Source organism: Agelaius tricolor, unplaced genomic scaffold (assembly GCF_023055355.1).
Source record: "Agelaius tricolor isolate 1412-34295 unplaced genomic scaffold, bAgeTri1.0.p SCAF_29, whole genome shotgun sequence".
NCBI classification, from domain to species: domain Eukaryota; kingdom Metazoa; phylum Chordata; class Aves; order Passeriformes; family Icteridae; genus Agelaius; species Agelaius tricolor.
The window spans coordinates 2,218,090-2,234,456 of NW_027269289.1; the positions used below are offsets into that span (position 1 = coordinate 2,218,090).

General features: G+C 53.9%; 1 protein-coding gene across 3 annotated transcripts in view; it reads left to right on the top strand.

The window, feature by feature from the left end:
• Positions 1 to 1,654: 1,654 nt before the first annotated feature.
• KIRREL3 (kirre like nephrin family adhesion molecule 3) overlaps positions 1,655 to 16,367 on the top strand; it is a 399,979-nt gene continuing 385,266 nt past the window's right edge. For all 3 annotated transcript variants that reach the window (XM_071449858.1, XM_071449859.1, XM_071449860.1), the window contains exon 1: positions 1,655 to 1,902. In XM_071449858.1, the coding sequence (XP_071305959.1) occupies positions 1,842 to 1,902 (61 nt within the window). In that variant the 5' untranslated portion in view covers positions 1,655 to 1,841. The remainder of the gene's footprint in view (positions 1,903 to 16,367) is intronic.

Here is a 16,367-nt window from a genome sequence, read left to right on the forward strand (position 1 = left end):
TTTCTGCCAGGGACACGAGCAGGCAGGGATGGGCAAACCAGCACACGTGGACAAACCTAAATAAGCTTGATTTCCTTAGGGATGCAGGCTAAAAATAATAATAAAAGCTCTTTATTTGCAGGGTGACTCCCCCTGCGCTGAGAGCAGAGCCTGCGTGCGGTGCTTGTGTTTCAATCAATAAAACTCAGCTCCACGCTGCTCCTAAGCCAGGTTTAACCACCTGGCAGCAGTTTAGCTTGTTAGCACAAGTGGATTTTAGAAAGTTATCCTTTTTTAGCCAGCCCAGGACTGGTAGCCATGGTTTGACCATGGTCCCACCAAGGTAAGCAGGAAGCCCCAGAAGAGCAGGAAGAGCTGTGCAGCCTTTTTTCCAAACTCACCTTGCAGTAATTAGAGTCCACAGCTGTAATTACTTTCTCATTTTGGTTTAATAATTGCCTCAGCCATCCCTACATGCCCCTCAGACTGGTGATGAGGGAGGCTCTGGCATCAGTAGGCATCTAAAGTGTAGTGGTAGCAATGATTTTATTGGGTGGGTTTGATTTTTGGGCACTTCTGCTCTGCCCCCAAACTCCTGCTGGGTGAAAATGAAAATAAAGAAGGTTAAAAAAACCCAAAAAAGATTAAAATGGTGATTAAAGGAGGGAAAAGGCCCTTTTGTCCCTTTGCCCAGTCCTGCAAAATGACAGCAGGAAGTGCTTGCACAGGGTCCTCCCCTCACAAACAAAACTTTATTGGGGGGAGAGGTGTATTTTTTATTTTTCGTTCCCAGCTCCAATGTATGTTTTTATGCAGGTGTGAAGAGCTGCTGCTCCCCTCCTGGAGGAAATGAGGGTGCAGCTCTGGGGGTCTCAAAGAGGACTCACCCCCCCTCCATCTCCAGCTCCCTCTGGACTTATGGGGAGATTGTTGGATGTAATTTATCTCCAGGGGGGTGGACACGACATACACACATTATGTCCCCCTCTCTTTTCCTGGGTTTTTGGGAGTATTTTTGGGAGCATTCCCCTGTATTTCAGGATGAGGCTCTGGGTACCCCCCAGGAAGGCACAGACTGTAGGAGGGCTTCTCTTATTTTTCATTCCCAGCTCCAATGTATGTTTTTATGCAGGTGTGAAGAGCTGCTGCTCCCCTCCTGGAGGAAATGAGGGTGCAGCTCTGGGGGTCTCACTGAGGACTCCCCCCCTCCCTCTGCACTTGTGGGAGGTTATTGGATATAATTTATCTCCGGGGGGTGGGGAGGGGGATGACATACACACATTAATGACATACACACATTATTTCCCCCTCTCTTTTCCCGGGATTTTGGGAGTATTTTTGGGAGTATTCCCCTGTATTTCATGGGGAGGCTCTGGGTGCCCCCCGGGAAGGCACGGACTGTAGGAGGGGTCCAGGGGTGCCGTGATCGATGGGCACCGACCCCCACACCCTAAATTGACCTGGGGCGGGCAGAGCCGTGCAGGTGTTCGCGCTCCTGCTTTAGGTGCCCCGTTGGGGCGGCGGCAGCTCCGGGAAGGGGGCGAGCATCACCTGAGGCAGGAGCATCCCCAGCCCAGCCTCACCCCCTGGCTGCGCGGCGCTTTGGGGAGGGGGCGATGCGCGCTCGTTCCTCCCCGCTGCGCGCAAGTTACTCCCCCTTTCCCCGGCACTTTGGCTCCCTCCCCTCCCTTCCCCCCCCGCTCCAAAAGCCGGGCTGCGCCGCCGAGGCTCCGCCAGTGAAGGCAGCGCTGCCGGGGGAGGGAGGAGCTGGGGGGGCGGCGATGGAGCGGAGCCGGCGGGCGGCGGCCTGAAGCCCCCGCCGGCAGCGGCAGCGGAGCCCGAGCCCGAGCCCACCCTGAGGAATGAGCGCTCTCCAGGCTGACCTGCTCCTGCTGCTGCTCGGCTGCCTCCTGCTCAGCCACGGTAGGAGCCCGCACTTTGCGAGCGGGGCGGACCCGGGGGGGTCCCCGGCTCGGGGTGGGGTGCGGGGGCTGCTGTGGGGAGAAGGGTGCGGGGGAGAGACAGGGAGGATTGCAGAGTTTTTCCCTCCTGCATCCCCGCCGAGGCGCCTTACCGTTCTTTCCTTTAAAAATAAGCGAAAAATCTTTAGTATGCAAATGAGTGCTTTCTGTTCCAGCTCGGTAAATTGGATCGTGTTTGTGTGTAAACACGGCTTGGCTGAGTAACAGCCCCCCCCGGCCCCCATCGCCGCCCGGTGCTCCCCCCGGTGCAGGAGGGCGATGGATGCTCAGTTTCGGTGCAGCGGAGGAGCCGCTCGGGCTGGCGGCAGCGGCTCCAGCCCGGGGACAGGAGCCTGCGGCTGTGGAGCCGGGCTGGGGAGCGATTTGTGCCGGGAGGTGCGAGGAAGGAGAGTTGTTCCAATGCGGGCAGCCCGGGGGAGATGGGCACCCCGCGGGGGTGTCACAGCCCCGCGCCGCCTCCCCACGGCGCGGGCAGCAGCGTGGGCATCGCAGGAATGCACCCCGCAACTTTACAACCTGCTTGATTCCCACGCAAAAAAAAATTAAAAAAAGAAATTTAATAAGAAGGATTTGTGAAGGGGGTGCGTTTTGGGAAGCTGTATCTGGCATGCTGCTGTGTGCCTGCTCCCTGGGCTATCTGTCACCTGTGGAGAACGCTGAGCTGCAGCCAGACCCCGGCTTCGCCTCTGTGCTGCTCATCCCCCCAACGCCGGTGTCAAATCCCATCTGTGTCACGCCGCCGTGGTCCCCACGCCAGCTTTTGTGAGGGTACGGCTTGGGGATGCTTGGGAAAAAAAAGAAAAAGGGATAAAAAAACCCCAAACCCACGCAGCCAGTCCATCTGTTGATTAAATGAAGGATAAAACTTTTGGAGAGAGTAGTGCTTCTCCACGGGCAGCTGGTTTTTTGCTCAGCCAGACATTAGTGCTGAACATCCCCCACCATACGCTGGGTTTCACCCTATTCCCCGAGCAGGGACGCCTTGTTTGTGGTGTCTGTGCTCCTGGTTATCCTTCCCTCCTCTTTTCCTGGGCTCGGATGTGATGTTGGGCTCCTACACTGTCCTCCCTTCCCCTTTTCTCTTCCCCTCACTCTCTGCTTGTACTAATATTCCTTCGGGGAGGAAGCTGTGTTTGCATTTGCCTTTGCTGCTGCACAAAAGAAACCCACTGTGTCCTCCGTGTGGGTTTCTGGCTGAACAAATCTGAACTCTCCTGGTACAGCAGGGCAGCGGCGGGGCCGGGCACGGCAGCGATTCGGGAGCTGCTCCCGGCCTTCTGCACCCTCCCTGCCCTCACGGACCCCGTCAGTCCCTGCAGGTCAAATGGCACTTTGCTAGCGGGGCTGCAGAAGTTTGTGAGCAGCATCCAGCCGGGATTTGCTGGGTTCTCCCCCCGCTCCTTCCTTTTGCAGCCATGATTTTAATGTGGGTTAATGCACTTTTTAATAGCGCTGGTGCTGGGAAGCCACGGCGGCTCCTCGGCTCTGCTGCCTGAGCTCAGCTGCTTTGACTCCTGCAGGATCGTGCAGCTGGTACCTGCTTATTCATGCGGGGTTAGGAGGCACAGAGAGTGCCTTGCAGAGCGTTTTCTCGGCTGATTTCTCTCTCCAGGATGAGCCAGGAGCGTTTCTGTGGAGTTGCCGCTCCCCGTGCACAACAAAGGCCCCGTCGGCAGCGCCGTTGCTCTTCCTGCGGGGTGAAACCGTGCAGGGGATCCCTAACAGGATTTAATGCACGGGATTCCTGCAGCCACACGGTGCTGAGGGGCAGGAAAGGCTGGGTGGAGGTGCTGAAGCTGCTTTTCCAGCAGGTGTCTTGTGTTTGCCTCCCCTCGAGCAGTGTCCAGATGTGGTGGCACTGGCTGGCTGTGACAAAGGTGTCCCTAAGGTGAGGGCATGGGACACCCCATTTACCTGTTTCAGGGGGATGGGATGCTGTGTGGACACCCACGGGGCAGCCCTGCCTTGCCCAGGAGGAGCTGCTGGTCCAAAACTCACTTCAAGGGACAACCTAAATCACTTGGCTCTGCCCTTCAGGAGTTTCAGGAGCTCCTTTTTGTGGGCAAGGGGCAGGCAGGGCTGTGTTTTCTTGTCAAAGTGGCTTGAAGGGATTTGCCATAATTAAATCCCCCCAAGCCAAGGGCAGCAGGGCTGGAAGGATCACCTGTGCTGAAAAACCTCACTTGGGATCTCTGGTCTGAACAATACTTAACAAAAAATCTCCTTATCCCAAACCTCCCCAAAAGGACATTTTCCATCACGGGATTTGTACACCTGTGCCCTTGGGTTTGTATTTCATGGGCATCCTGGTGATATCCTGGCGTCCTGCTGTTCATGCAGGCTGGAATTTGGGCTTCCAATGCAGCTGGAAGGAGGAGGAAGGAGGAGGAAGCTGCTTTTTGCTCCTCTCTGGGGCCGTGCTGCACCTGGGCATGGCTCAGCCTGGGAGGGAGGAGGATCTGTCCCACAGCTCACTGCTCCAGGGGACCTGGGCAGAACAAACTGCCTTCCCTGGAGCACCCTCTGTCTTTCCCCCTTGCAAATGGTCTGAAGCAGCCTGTGCTGGCTGTTTCTGAGAGTTGTTGGGTCAGTGCTCCAGGGCTGCTTTGCCCTGGTACCACTCGCTCTTCCACCCCATCCAGGCTGCCAGGGCCAGGCTTTGGTGGGAGGGAGAGAAAGTCCCAGCACAAGTGGCCTCCTGTGGAGATGGGATGTGTGGGACCCTTGGTGGGAAGGAACTGCTGCTGCCATGAATCTGCCTGGGGAATAACTCACCCATCCCTCCCCTGCTGCAGTGCCAGCCAAACTGGGGGAGGCTGGAGACAACTGGGGAAGTGTCTCAGTGTGGGAGCTGGGGCTGTGGGGAGAGCAGCACTGAAGATGAACCTACAGCCACCCCCTCCTCTCACTGACCTGTACTAGGTGGATTTGGCAGCATCTTAAATTTACCTTGGATGGGAAGATTTCTGCCTGTCTGGGGCTCTCTTTCCAAAGGCATGTTTGCTTTCCCTCGGGGTGATGAATACCGAGTTCTCTGGGTGTTGCAGGGTATGTTTTTCTCCTTCACAGTTCACTTGGTTCCTCCCTGGAAGCAAATGCTTTACAATCTTCTGTCAGAGGGGCCCGTTAGCAGCAGCAGTGGCTCAACTTCCCACTGGCTCAGCAGCAGCCCCCAGGTGGAGAAGGGTGAAATTATGCTGATGAGAGAAACCAGGCCAATTCCACCCACCAACACTGATTAGGACCAAGAGATGAGGATTTTCACATCTTGGGGGTGGTTAGTGGGTGATGGGGAGGGAAAGTACAAGGTTTGGGGTGCTGGAGCATGTGTGCCAGAGCTGGGGCACTTGGGGGGTTTCTGAGTCTGACAACCACGAGTCTGTCAAGGAAAAGCCTGGAAATCTGTGGCTCTGGTCCCTCTTCCATGTTAATTCCTCCTGCCATGTGGGGAGCAGGGCAGCTTTGCCAGGGGGTGTGTTGGGCTCTTCCCTAAGCCCAGTGCCATTACTGGGAGCTGCTCAGGAAGTACAAAGGAGTGGAAGCACCCAGTGAGCTTTGAAAACGATGGTGAGGAAGGGCTCCTGAAGCCCAAGAGGTCACACCTCAGGATATTCTGTGGTTCTGTGAACTGGAAATGGTTGAGTGGAAGACAGAGGTGGTTTGGAGAGTGCTTTGTGAGGTGCTGCTGGTGGAAAGGTGCAGGCTTGGCAGGGGCAATGTGTTCACAACTGGGCTGCATGGGAAAGGAACTGAAATAAGCCTCAAGATAAAACTGGTGTGGTCCAGTCTGTGCTGTCCCAAAGGAATGGTGCAGAATTGCCTCCTCCAACACCTGTTTTAACACAATTTAGGTTTCCCATCTCCCATCTGCACCTCCTGCAGTGAGAGCCACGTGAGGACCACTGATGACTTTGCTCAAATCAGCTTTTCTTGCAAGGTTTCAGCTCCCAGAAAAGCACAGGAGGGAGGAGCTGGGGTTTTGCTCAGGTGCCCTGTGCCAGAGGGAGGGGAGCTGGGCAGATGTTCCCCCTCAGATGTTCCTCCTCAGAGCTGACACCACTTCCCCACCAGCCTCCCCCTGCCAAGGTTAAGCAGAGGTGCCCAGGCAGTTTATGCACAGCACATCTCAGGCTGATGTCGATTATTTCTGTGCTTTCCTGTTGGTTTAGGGGACACCAACTGGAGTCTGAACGTGCCTGGAAATCCCTGACAGGTTCCCAGCACCGCGTGGCACCGGCTCCAGCCGCTCCGTAGTCGGACTGCAAACGTCAGGATAAAAAAGCTCCGTGCTCTTCTTTCTTTTGTAGCTGTAAATAAAGGGGGGATAGGCCAATGTGCCCCTTAGGTTGTGAGCTGGCTGAGGATCAAGGGCTTTGAATAAACTGTTTTCTTCCTGAGAGCAGCCTGTGATGGAGAGTGTGGCTGCTCCAAAGCTCTGATTTAATGATCGGCTTTGCGAGTTTGTACAGTGCTCTCAGCTCCTCAGCACGCTGGGTGCAGGGGGCTTTATGGAAATGCTGCTGGAGAATTGGCTTTACATCACTTCCAGAATCCTTCCAGTAGGATTAAACAGCTTCTGTTTATTTATTTATTTACTTTAAAACCCAGCAAATTTATACCAACAATTGCTGAAGGCCCTAATTTATCTTCTGTTCAGATGCAATACAAGTCTTTCCTTTGGCTTCATTGAGAGCCACCTCTGGCCAAAGAGAGTGACAGAGCCACAGTGACCATGTACAGTGTATTGTATAAATCAATAGGTAGTGAAACAAATTGGTTGTAAATCAGTCTCTTATTTGCTGAGATTTAAGGCCTTTGGTGGAGCTGTGAGTTTTTGAGGCGGTCTGCCCTGCCTTCAGGGCTGGCACATGGCCTGGCTTTTGCAGGGATGTGGGAACCCAGTACTCATTTCAAACCAGGAGATGTGCAGGGTTTCTTGGCTGGGAAGAAATAAAGTTTAAAACCTGGGCTCGTCTTTCCAGGTAAAGGTTGAGCAGCAGGATCCTGGTGCTGCTCAGATCTCGTGGGTTCCCATTCCTCCACTGCACCTCATGGCACATCTCTACTCCAGACTGCTCAAGGTGGAAGAGGAAAGTATCCATTTTTGAATTGTTCCTTGTGGTAGGAAAGAGAAAATGCTGGGATTTGGTCTTGGAAACGGTGGCCTACCAGATGTCCTGATTCAATATGCCCTTTGAGTGTAGCCCAGCCTGTTTATTCATTGCCTTGCTGGCAAGACCCACGCTCAAGTGTTTGCCTTTCCCTGGTGGCAGCAGCAGCCTCCAAAGTGGAGCAAAGGAGCTGGAGGTCGCTTGGCTGTTACATGGCTCTTCCTTTTACTGACTTGCATTAAACAGCTTAAAATCTAAATGTGCTTTTAGTGCCTGTGAGCGATGGGCTCTGGGCGTCCTGCCTCGGGTAGTGTCACATGCTGGGGAAGTGGGAGGTGGAACACTCGCATTGTTAAATTCAGATGCTAACTTGGGGATAAGATCTTGTCTTAATGTGTTCATTCAACGCCCCCACTCGCAACAAAAGCTACAGCAGCTCTTGGTCTGCTGCATTTGGGGTGGAGCAGGATGTAATTGGTTTTTGAGGGCTTTGCCATAACTGCTGCTCATTAACCATTGATGCAGGCACGGTCAGACTTTCAACTCGGATAATACATGCTGTCTTTTGTTTGCAATTACTTTGCGCTGGGTGGAATTGCCTCGCAGGTTTCACATGTGTGTGGTCGTGTGGTGGCTAATTCACCTCCTAAGGGCTGCTGGATTTATGTTCTGGGCTCTGGGGCTGTCATGCTCAATATGAGGCAAAGGCAGTGGTGAACACCCTGCCTGGCAGGGCCGGCTCTGGGAGGATGCAGCAGCACCTCCTGAAGGTTTCAGGAGCCTTCTGGGTGAGCAACCCCAACACTGTGGGAGGGGAAATAACAGAGAAAATGTTCAATAATGTGGTTTTTCTGAGGAGCTGTGCCCAGCAGGACACACTGCAGGTGAGAGGAGCCCTGCTAATTATGAAATATGCACCAATGGTGGAAGGGATGAGCTCCTCAAACTTCCCCATGGATGAGGGATCAATCTTTGTGCTGTGGGCCCTATGGAAGCATGGAATGTGAGTGGAAGAAGCCACAGGGTTTGGAGTCCCACCTTGCATTTTGGGCAGGTTATCATTAACCTTATATCACCTAACTCGTTAAAAGGTCAGAAAGGAAAGGCCTGATTCCCTCTCAGGTGCCTGTTGTCCCGTCCCCCTCCCACCCCCAGCATAAATGAGTATTCAAGCAGTCTGCTGCCAGTCAGTGAATGTCAATATTGGATAAGTGTTTCCTTTATATCACTGCAATTTAGCATAAGCTGCTTGGAAACAAATGTCTTCCATAAGCATGAGGTGTTTCAGTAAGTACACAGTCAACATTACTATGAGGATTAAATAAATGTCAGCCCCACTTGTATGCTCAGCAGCGAGTTAAGACAGCCGAACTTGCATAATGGCCAGCACGGCAGGAACAACAGCAGGGATTTTGAGAATCTCTGGAAAAAGTGGGATGGAAGGAGCTGCTGTGGATGGATCTGAAGCCCCTGGATCACGAGGGGATGTGGAGACAGGTGTAGAAGCTCCTTGGAGCAGGGGTAGCTGATGATGGGAAGGAATCCTTCCCTGTGGGGGTGGTGAGGCCCTGGCACAGAGGAGCTGTGCCCTGTCCCTGGGAGTGCCCAAGGCCAGGTTGGATGGGAACCTGAGCAACCTGGGATAGTGAATGTCAGCCCTGGCCATGGCAGGGAGGTGCAATGAGATGCATTTCAAAGTCCCTTCCCAAACCATTCTGATTCTATGGTGTGGAATGCAGAGAGGTGCATGGAGCTTCCTTCTGGACAACCAGGCCTGCTCATTCTTTGGTGCTGGCTGCAAACCAAAGATGAAAACGTGGTTTGGCCAATATTGGCTGGGTCTGGTGAGGCTGCTGGTCCAGGAGGAGCAGGCTGCTCCTGCAGATCTGCCCAGGTGCCCAGTGCTCAGCTGGATCTGCCTCTGCCTTTCCCAGTGCTAACTGGGAGTTGTTGGCTGCAGCTGCTGAGACCAAGGCTCAGCTGTCACTGCTGTGTGACAAACTGCGAGCCCTGATTCAGCTCCAGCTCAAGGCTTCCCAAAGCCACAGAGATGAGGAAAGGGTGGCACTGGTCCATGCTGGCAGTGCTGTAGGGCCTGCAGGGAGATGGTCACCTCTGGCTGCTCTGCCTTCAGGTGTTGGGTGAGAGTTTCTCTCTGCCCAACAGGAAAAGGCCTCTGGCTTCTCTAAAAGTTTAAACCCAGCCAGCGCATGGAGATGTTGCTGAGGCAGCCAAGGCTTGAATCTTTCCCTCAAGCTGTGTCTGCAGGAAAACCCTGCTCTTTCCACTCCTCGCTTTGCATCTTCACCTGTCACCCTGAGGTGTCACTCGGTGCTCTCTCGGTCAGGCTGTGACAAGTTCTGCCAGCGAGGAGAAAACCCAGGGAGTGTGGTGGGGGCTGAGCTGGCTGTGCTTCCATCCCCGACCATGCAGAACCGCTGCTCTCTCCCCAGCTGGCAAGGCGCTGACTGCAGCCACTTGTTCCCAGCTGCACAAAAATAACTGGAGACAAAATCGTTATCACTCACACGAGCCTTATCAGCTCCTCCGATGTCTGCGGCTGCCTCCACCCTGCGAGCACTCATTCCCCTCGGTGTGTGTGTTTAGTGCCCGTTCCAGGTGATGCCAGCCACAGCTTTCCCGAGGATTTTCACCTCCTCACTCGCGCAGTTCCAGCGCCGGAGGAGCAGTGCAGGACACGGGGATGTCCCCGGAGCGCCGGGGGTGCACGGGGAGGGAATGCCCGAGGGTTGTGGCCCCGATCCCGGTCACCTGGCGGGAGTGCCCGAGTGCTGGGCCCCGATCCCAGTCACCTGGAGGGAATGCCCGAGTGCTGGGCCCCGATCCCGGTCACCTGGAGGGAATGCCGGAGGGTTGTGGCCCCGATCCCGGTCACCTGGAGGGAGTGCCCGAGTGCTGGGCCCCGATCCCGGTCACCTGGCGGAGCTGGGCAGGTCTCACCCTCAGTGTTGCCGTTCAGCCTGGCGGTGGCAGCAGCCGCGCTCGCATGGAGGAGCCGAGCGCTCCGCTCGCACCTGCCCGTGTCACCACCTCGCAAAGGGACAAGGTGACCGCTGGGCTCCGGAGGTGCTGAGGCCACCAAGCCTGGCCTGGGGCTCCGCAGCTGAGGCCGTGCCCTCGGAATGGAGAGGGTGTTTGAGTGCTGGGCTGGGAGGAGAGCTGGGGACCCTCTGAAGGTGCCACCCCAGTGCGGGGTTGGACACTTGAGGTGACCCTGCCTGGAGCACATCGTGTGTGAGTGCCCTGGGCTGCTCCGCAGGAGGAAGGGCCGGGGGGTGGGAGGGTGTCGCAGACATCTTTTATGGAAAATCCTTTCCTTAGGATTTTTTCTCCTGAGAAGCCGAGAGGCCTCAGGAACAAAATGTAAACATTGATTATCTGCTGCTGTGGAATGCAACAGGTGATTGGTCTCATGTGGTTGTTTCTAATTAATGGCCAGTCACAGTCCAGCTGTCCAGACTGTCTTGGTCAGTGACAAGCCTTTGTTATCATTCTTTTTCTATTCTTAGCCAGCCTTCTGATGAAATCCTTTCTTCTATTCTTTTAGTATAGTTTTAATATAATATATATCATAAAATAATAAATCAGCCTTCTGAAACATGGAGTCAGATCCTCATCTCTTCCCTTGTCCTCAGACCCCTGTGAACATGGTCACAGGAGGGGACTTGGTGCTGTCTGACCCAACTTTGAGCCCCCCACAGCAATAAATGCACCCAAGGGGTCTCTGCCCTCCATGAGCAGCTCCACCCCTCCTGTGGATCCTGTGGGATGCCCTGCAGCAGTGAATGGCTGCTGCTCCTGGTCTGTTCTTGCTCCCTCCCCTGAGCTAATCCCCGGAGTGTGATTCAACACTCGCCTCTTTTCCTTCTGGCTGTGTCTTTAATAAGCCAGGAGTGACGGGGCCACCCCCCATCCTCCACAAGTGCCTGAGAAACAGAACCAACAGATGCTAAAATTAGGCACAGCTGTTTGCAGCGTTTTGTCCTCCTGATCACAGAGTCTGACACTGTCTGTGCTTATTCCTCATCTTGTCCAGACACTGAAAAGGTTTAAGATATCAAAGCTTGGAGTGGCTGTAAATTAACTCTTTCTGTCTAAGCTGAAGCTTGACTTACTGATGGTAGATTTCTTGTGATTTCCTTTATGGGCCCTTATAGTGATGGGAATTGCCAGGGAACAAGACAGGATCTTCTCTCTGTACCTGGGAGACAACACTGCTGGTTTGGACTGCTCAGGAGCTTCCCCACCAGGGACCAGGGGAAACATCTTCAGTCCTGCTGTCCCTCAGCCTTTATGTGCCTAAACCCTGTTCTATGTGCAGCTTGGACAACCTCTGCGGCCCAGCTCAGCCTCTGCACACCTGAAGTTGTCCCAGCCCCACACCCTGGCCATGGTGATTCCAGTCCCACACCCTGGCCATGGTCATCTGCTCTTGCTTTGGTGAGGGGGAAGGTTTTCTGGGCATTTTTGGTGCATGCAGGCTGTGTGTTCATGGTTTGGGTGTTGGGGTGGGTGTCACCCCAGGGCTGCTCCCTGCCAGGTGTGTTTGGCCTGGCAGTGGCTGTAGGGAGCATTTTGGGAGGAGGTGGCTGTCTCTGTCACCTGCCACCCCTTGGAAAACATCCGTTCCCCTCCACTGGGGTGGCACCAAAGTGGAGCTGTAACACTCTGGAAAGGGCAGCAGGAGGAATTTCATGGCAGAGCTGAAATGTCTTTCCTGTCAAGCCTGGAGCAGGGTACACGTCCCTGCTGACAGATCTGCGCTGATGGCAGCAGCACAGCTCTTGGGCTGGCTGTGTCGGGGTCTGCACGGGGTTGTGAGTCTGAGGGGTCTTTTCTGTCTCTGTGTCTCTCTCCCGAGGCAGCAGCGCCTGCTGAAGATTCCTCTTGCTCCGGTCATGCTTAAAATGATAATGTTGGTTTAAGATAGACACTTGTGATAAACCGGGGAACACGGCGCCCTTTGAAATCCTCAAAGCTCTCTCTCGTCAAGAGGCCTGGCTGGAAAGGCAGAGCCAGAGCATTCCAGGCTGTTCACATTGCCACAGTTCTGTCTGACCTGCTCCTAAGGATGCTGTGCCTCAAGAGAGCTGCCATCCCTCACCCTCCTCCCCTCCTGGCTGCAGCAAGCTGGTGTCTGCCACACCTGAGCAGCATCTCTGTGCAGCCTCCTCTGGTCTCCCCACATTGCCTCTGTTCACTCTCTCTGTGTTGGAAGCAAATCAGGAGGGGAAGTGCTAAAGGAAGGCTGCTTTGTCCTGGTGAGGAGTAGGGGTGGTGGGGAAGAGTGAAACATCTCAAGGAAAAACGCCACGAGCAAGTGCCAAGGGGTTGATGTCCCTTGGTGATGTCTTTGTAGGGGAAGTTGGAGCAAACCTTTCATCCAGCACAGTGATTTTTCCCTGCAGCAGGGAGGTTTCTCCCCGTGGTTTGGCTTTATCCCAAGGATAGACAGAAATCTGTGCAGTGCTCTTAACCCCTGCAAGTTTCTGCTGACTCAAGCAGATCAGAGTTGTTGTCCCAGTGGGAGCATCTTGTTCAAAATCAGGAAGAAAAGTTGAACTTTTGAAACTTGTAGAGCAGGAAACGTCCAAGAGTTAGGGATTGGAGACTTGGAAGTAGACTTGGCAAAATACCACGTTTTGATATCTGAAATTTTAACATGGAGTGTAGGAAGGGTTTTTTGCACAAAGGATGTTGAGTATCCCTGTGGTGGGTGAAGGGGAAACTGTTGTAAAAATCATTTGTCTGCTGATTGCTGGTTTTTCTCTGGGACTTGGAAATGGATTTCAGGTCTCTTCTTGCCTTTGGCCTGGCCAGTGAGCCACTGTGGTGGCTCTCTGAACATCCCAATTTGTCACAGTATATTGAATTCTAAACCAGTGTTAATCTGATCTGTGTGTCTGTAAAGCATCTTGTGTTGAGTTTGATGAAATTAGGTTTTATTGTCTAACACAGTTTATTTCTCTTGGTCTGCTTGCGTGCTTTTATTGCCTGTTCTGCTCCGCACCACGAGGCCATGGTGTGCCAACATCTGCCTCACTTGCACAGCTCTGAAAGCACCTTAAAACCAGCCCCTAATTATTGGAAATATGGAAAGACTCTGAGGGTGCCAATGATATCAGTCTGGCACTGGTGCATTGAGCAGGTAAAGAAAGGACCTAAGAGGCAATTGAAGAGATTGATGGGCAGTAATGGGGATAATTGTAATTTTTGTCCTGTGTTTTTAATAAAGTGATTGACGACAGGCACAGCTGGAGCCCCCGTGCGGAGACCAAGAGATGCAGTTAAATTACAGAGGCTTCTTAACTTAATGAGGCCAGGTAATAAAAACCAGGCATAATGAGCAAGGTATAATAGTACTATAATGCTTAGAGTGCTCTCACCCAGGGCTGAGCACGGAGAGCTTGGGAGGAGCTCACTGCAGGAAGGGCTGGAATGGGAAACCTGGGAAGGATATTGGGTGATCCCACTGGGAGGAAGGGCTTTCCTTACTGGGGAAAATGAGGACTGGGAGACTTGGGAAGGATATTGGGTGATCATAGTGGGAGGAAGGGCTTTCCTCCCTTGGGGAAGACGAGGAGTGGGGGACTTAGGAAGGATATTGAGTGATCCTACTGGGAGGAAGGGCTTTTGTTACTGGGGAAATATCAGGAATGGGAGACTTAGAAAGAATACTGGATGATCCTACTGCGAGGAAGGGCTTTCCTCCCTTGGGGAAAATGAGGAGTGAGAGACTTGGGAAGGCTGTTGGGTGATCCTACTGTGAGGAAGGGATTTCCTTACCGGGGAAATACCAGGAGTAGGAAGAATATTGGGTGATCCCACTGGGAGGAAGGACTTTCCTCCCTGGGGAAGATGAGGAGTGGGAGATTTGGGAAGGATACTGGGTGGCCAAGTGCTAACCCAGGACTGGATGAGCAGGTGGAGCACCAGAAATGATTGCTCCTCCCCGTGCTTCTGGTTGTATTTGTGAGGTTTGGGGCAGCTGTGCTCCAGGTTTTATTCACTTCTGTAACCCTGGGGGAGTCCATGTGGCCCTTGTTGCTACACAGATGGCATGGCCAGCGGGTCAGACTTTGTGAGTGAAGGAAAAGCAGTGGAAATGTAACAGCCTGGAGGGAGGATGTGCAGGGCATTGGTGGATGGGCTCAGGAAGGTTGGCAGGGCTGCACCAGGCTGATGCCACACCTTGGTCTGGAGCCTTGGCAGGGAGGCTGCAGCAGCTGGATTGGGACCTTGGTGGGGGTGGAGATGGGAAGAGGATTAGTGTCTGCAGAGCAGTTGGGTGTCTGCTGCTGCTAAATGTGGTTAAACTTGAGCGACTCCTAATCTAATAATGAAAGGAAGAGAAATAAGTGTTCTCAGTGATGCATGCCCCTCACGGTAAGTACTAATTGAAAACAGATATTTACTTTAAAATGAAAATGTAATACGATAATGGTGGGTTGAGAATTTCACACACGTAGGAGGGAGAGATGAACATGCACAGCCTCCCATCTGCTCTGCCAGGCTTGGAGTGTCCCTGGGAGCAAGATCTCCCACACCACCGCCTGCTGGGCCTGGGAGCCTGGACAAAGGGCCTGGGGCTTGGGCTGGAGCAGAGCTCAGCCTTACTCAGCTAAAATCAGGTTCAATGGGGGTCTCTTGAGCTGACCTTGGTCTGCAGAGGACCTTCCAAGCTGGGCTTCTGTCTTTCCCCCCACACCTTGCAGAGCCTTCCCAGCCAAATCTCCATGGGAAGGAGGGGTGGGGTAACTGGGGGAGCATCACCTCCCTTGTCACTGAGATGGGGACAGTGGTGGTGACCCTCTTCCCGATGATCTCTGCTGCTTGAGATGCCCCTTGCTGCCCCTTTCTGGCTGTCCTGACCCATTTCCCTGGCTTGGTGGGTGGACCTGGCTGATGCTGCCTTTTGGGAGCTGCTGAGGAGCACTGGGGACACCTTTGCTCTCTCAGGCCAATCTGAACGGGGGCTGATCCCTTGGGGAAACCCTTGGCTGTGAGTGCTGAGACTACAGCCCCTCTTGGTGTCTGTTTGTCCACCCTCCCCTCCTCTCCCTGAGCCAGTTTCCAGCCAGCAGTTGCTCCAGAGCTGGGGTCAGGATGCTTTTCCAAGTGTTTGGAGTCAGGATGCTTTTCCAAGTGTTGGTAACAAAGCTCAGTGCAGCGTGACTGGTGGCCATTAAAGGATCCTCCCCAACAAGAGCCCCCCCAGCACTGGAACCTTCTGAGGGAAGTAGCCTGGCCCTAATCCCTTTGTGCAGAGTTCCTGCTTGTTTCTTCCTATGGGTGCACTTGTATAATTTGCATTTTGCACTCTGATCGTATGCATAGAATTCAAATTGAAATGGGGCTTGAATACATTTGCATGCTAATGAGGCAGTGGCTTTATTTATTTATTTGGAGCCCTCTCAAGCAGGCAGCCATGTGTTGGGGAGCAGCTCATGCAGCTGTCCTGCTGACAGAGCTCTGTGGCAGCACGAGGAGCCTCAGTTCTGTCCCAAGACCCATTTTGGCCCCTGTGCCCAAGCACCTGAGGCTGGTGGCTCTGGTGAGCTCTGGTGGGCTCTGGTGAGCTCTGGTGGGCTCTGGTGGGCACCCTGTGTGGAGATCAACAGTTCCAGCCCCCTGAACTACCCAGAGATGCCTCTTTAGGTCATGCCAGTGCTCACGGGGTGTGGGTGAGACATTTCTGTGCTAGTGCACCTTGTTGATGGTGACTGCAGAGGTCCAGGGCAGAACAACCAGAGCCTGTCCCCGTTCTCTCCATGACTTTGGGGTGCTGCCCACAGCTCCCCATGCTCCTCCTCTCTGTTATGGGGCTGTTATTGCTGGTGTCCTTGGGCACCTGCCCCTGGCATGGGCCTTGGGCTGTGCTGCCCATCCATCCCCAGATTCCCTTGGTGCTGCCCTGCTCCACCCACACTGTGCTCCCTCAACAGGAGCCTCCCAGCCTCTTGCAAAGCAATAATGAAGAAAGTTTGGAAATGTTGAGAAGGAGAAGCCAAGGGCTGGGAGAAAATCAGTTCCCAAAACTCCACAGCATTACTGGGAGGGGGAGAAAGACACCTGAGCCCCTGAGCTGCAGCACGGAGTCCCTTTGTGCCCCACAGCCACACCCAGAGCACAGCTCTGTGCCCAGCCTTTCCATGCCTGCTCTCCCTCCCCAGTGACTCCTGCTGCAGCTGAGCTCCTGGCTGGCACAGGGAGCACTGGCCAAGCCAGGGCTCCTGAAATGGCAGCAGGAATTGGGTCACATCACCGTGCCCCA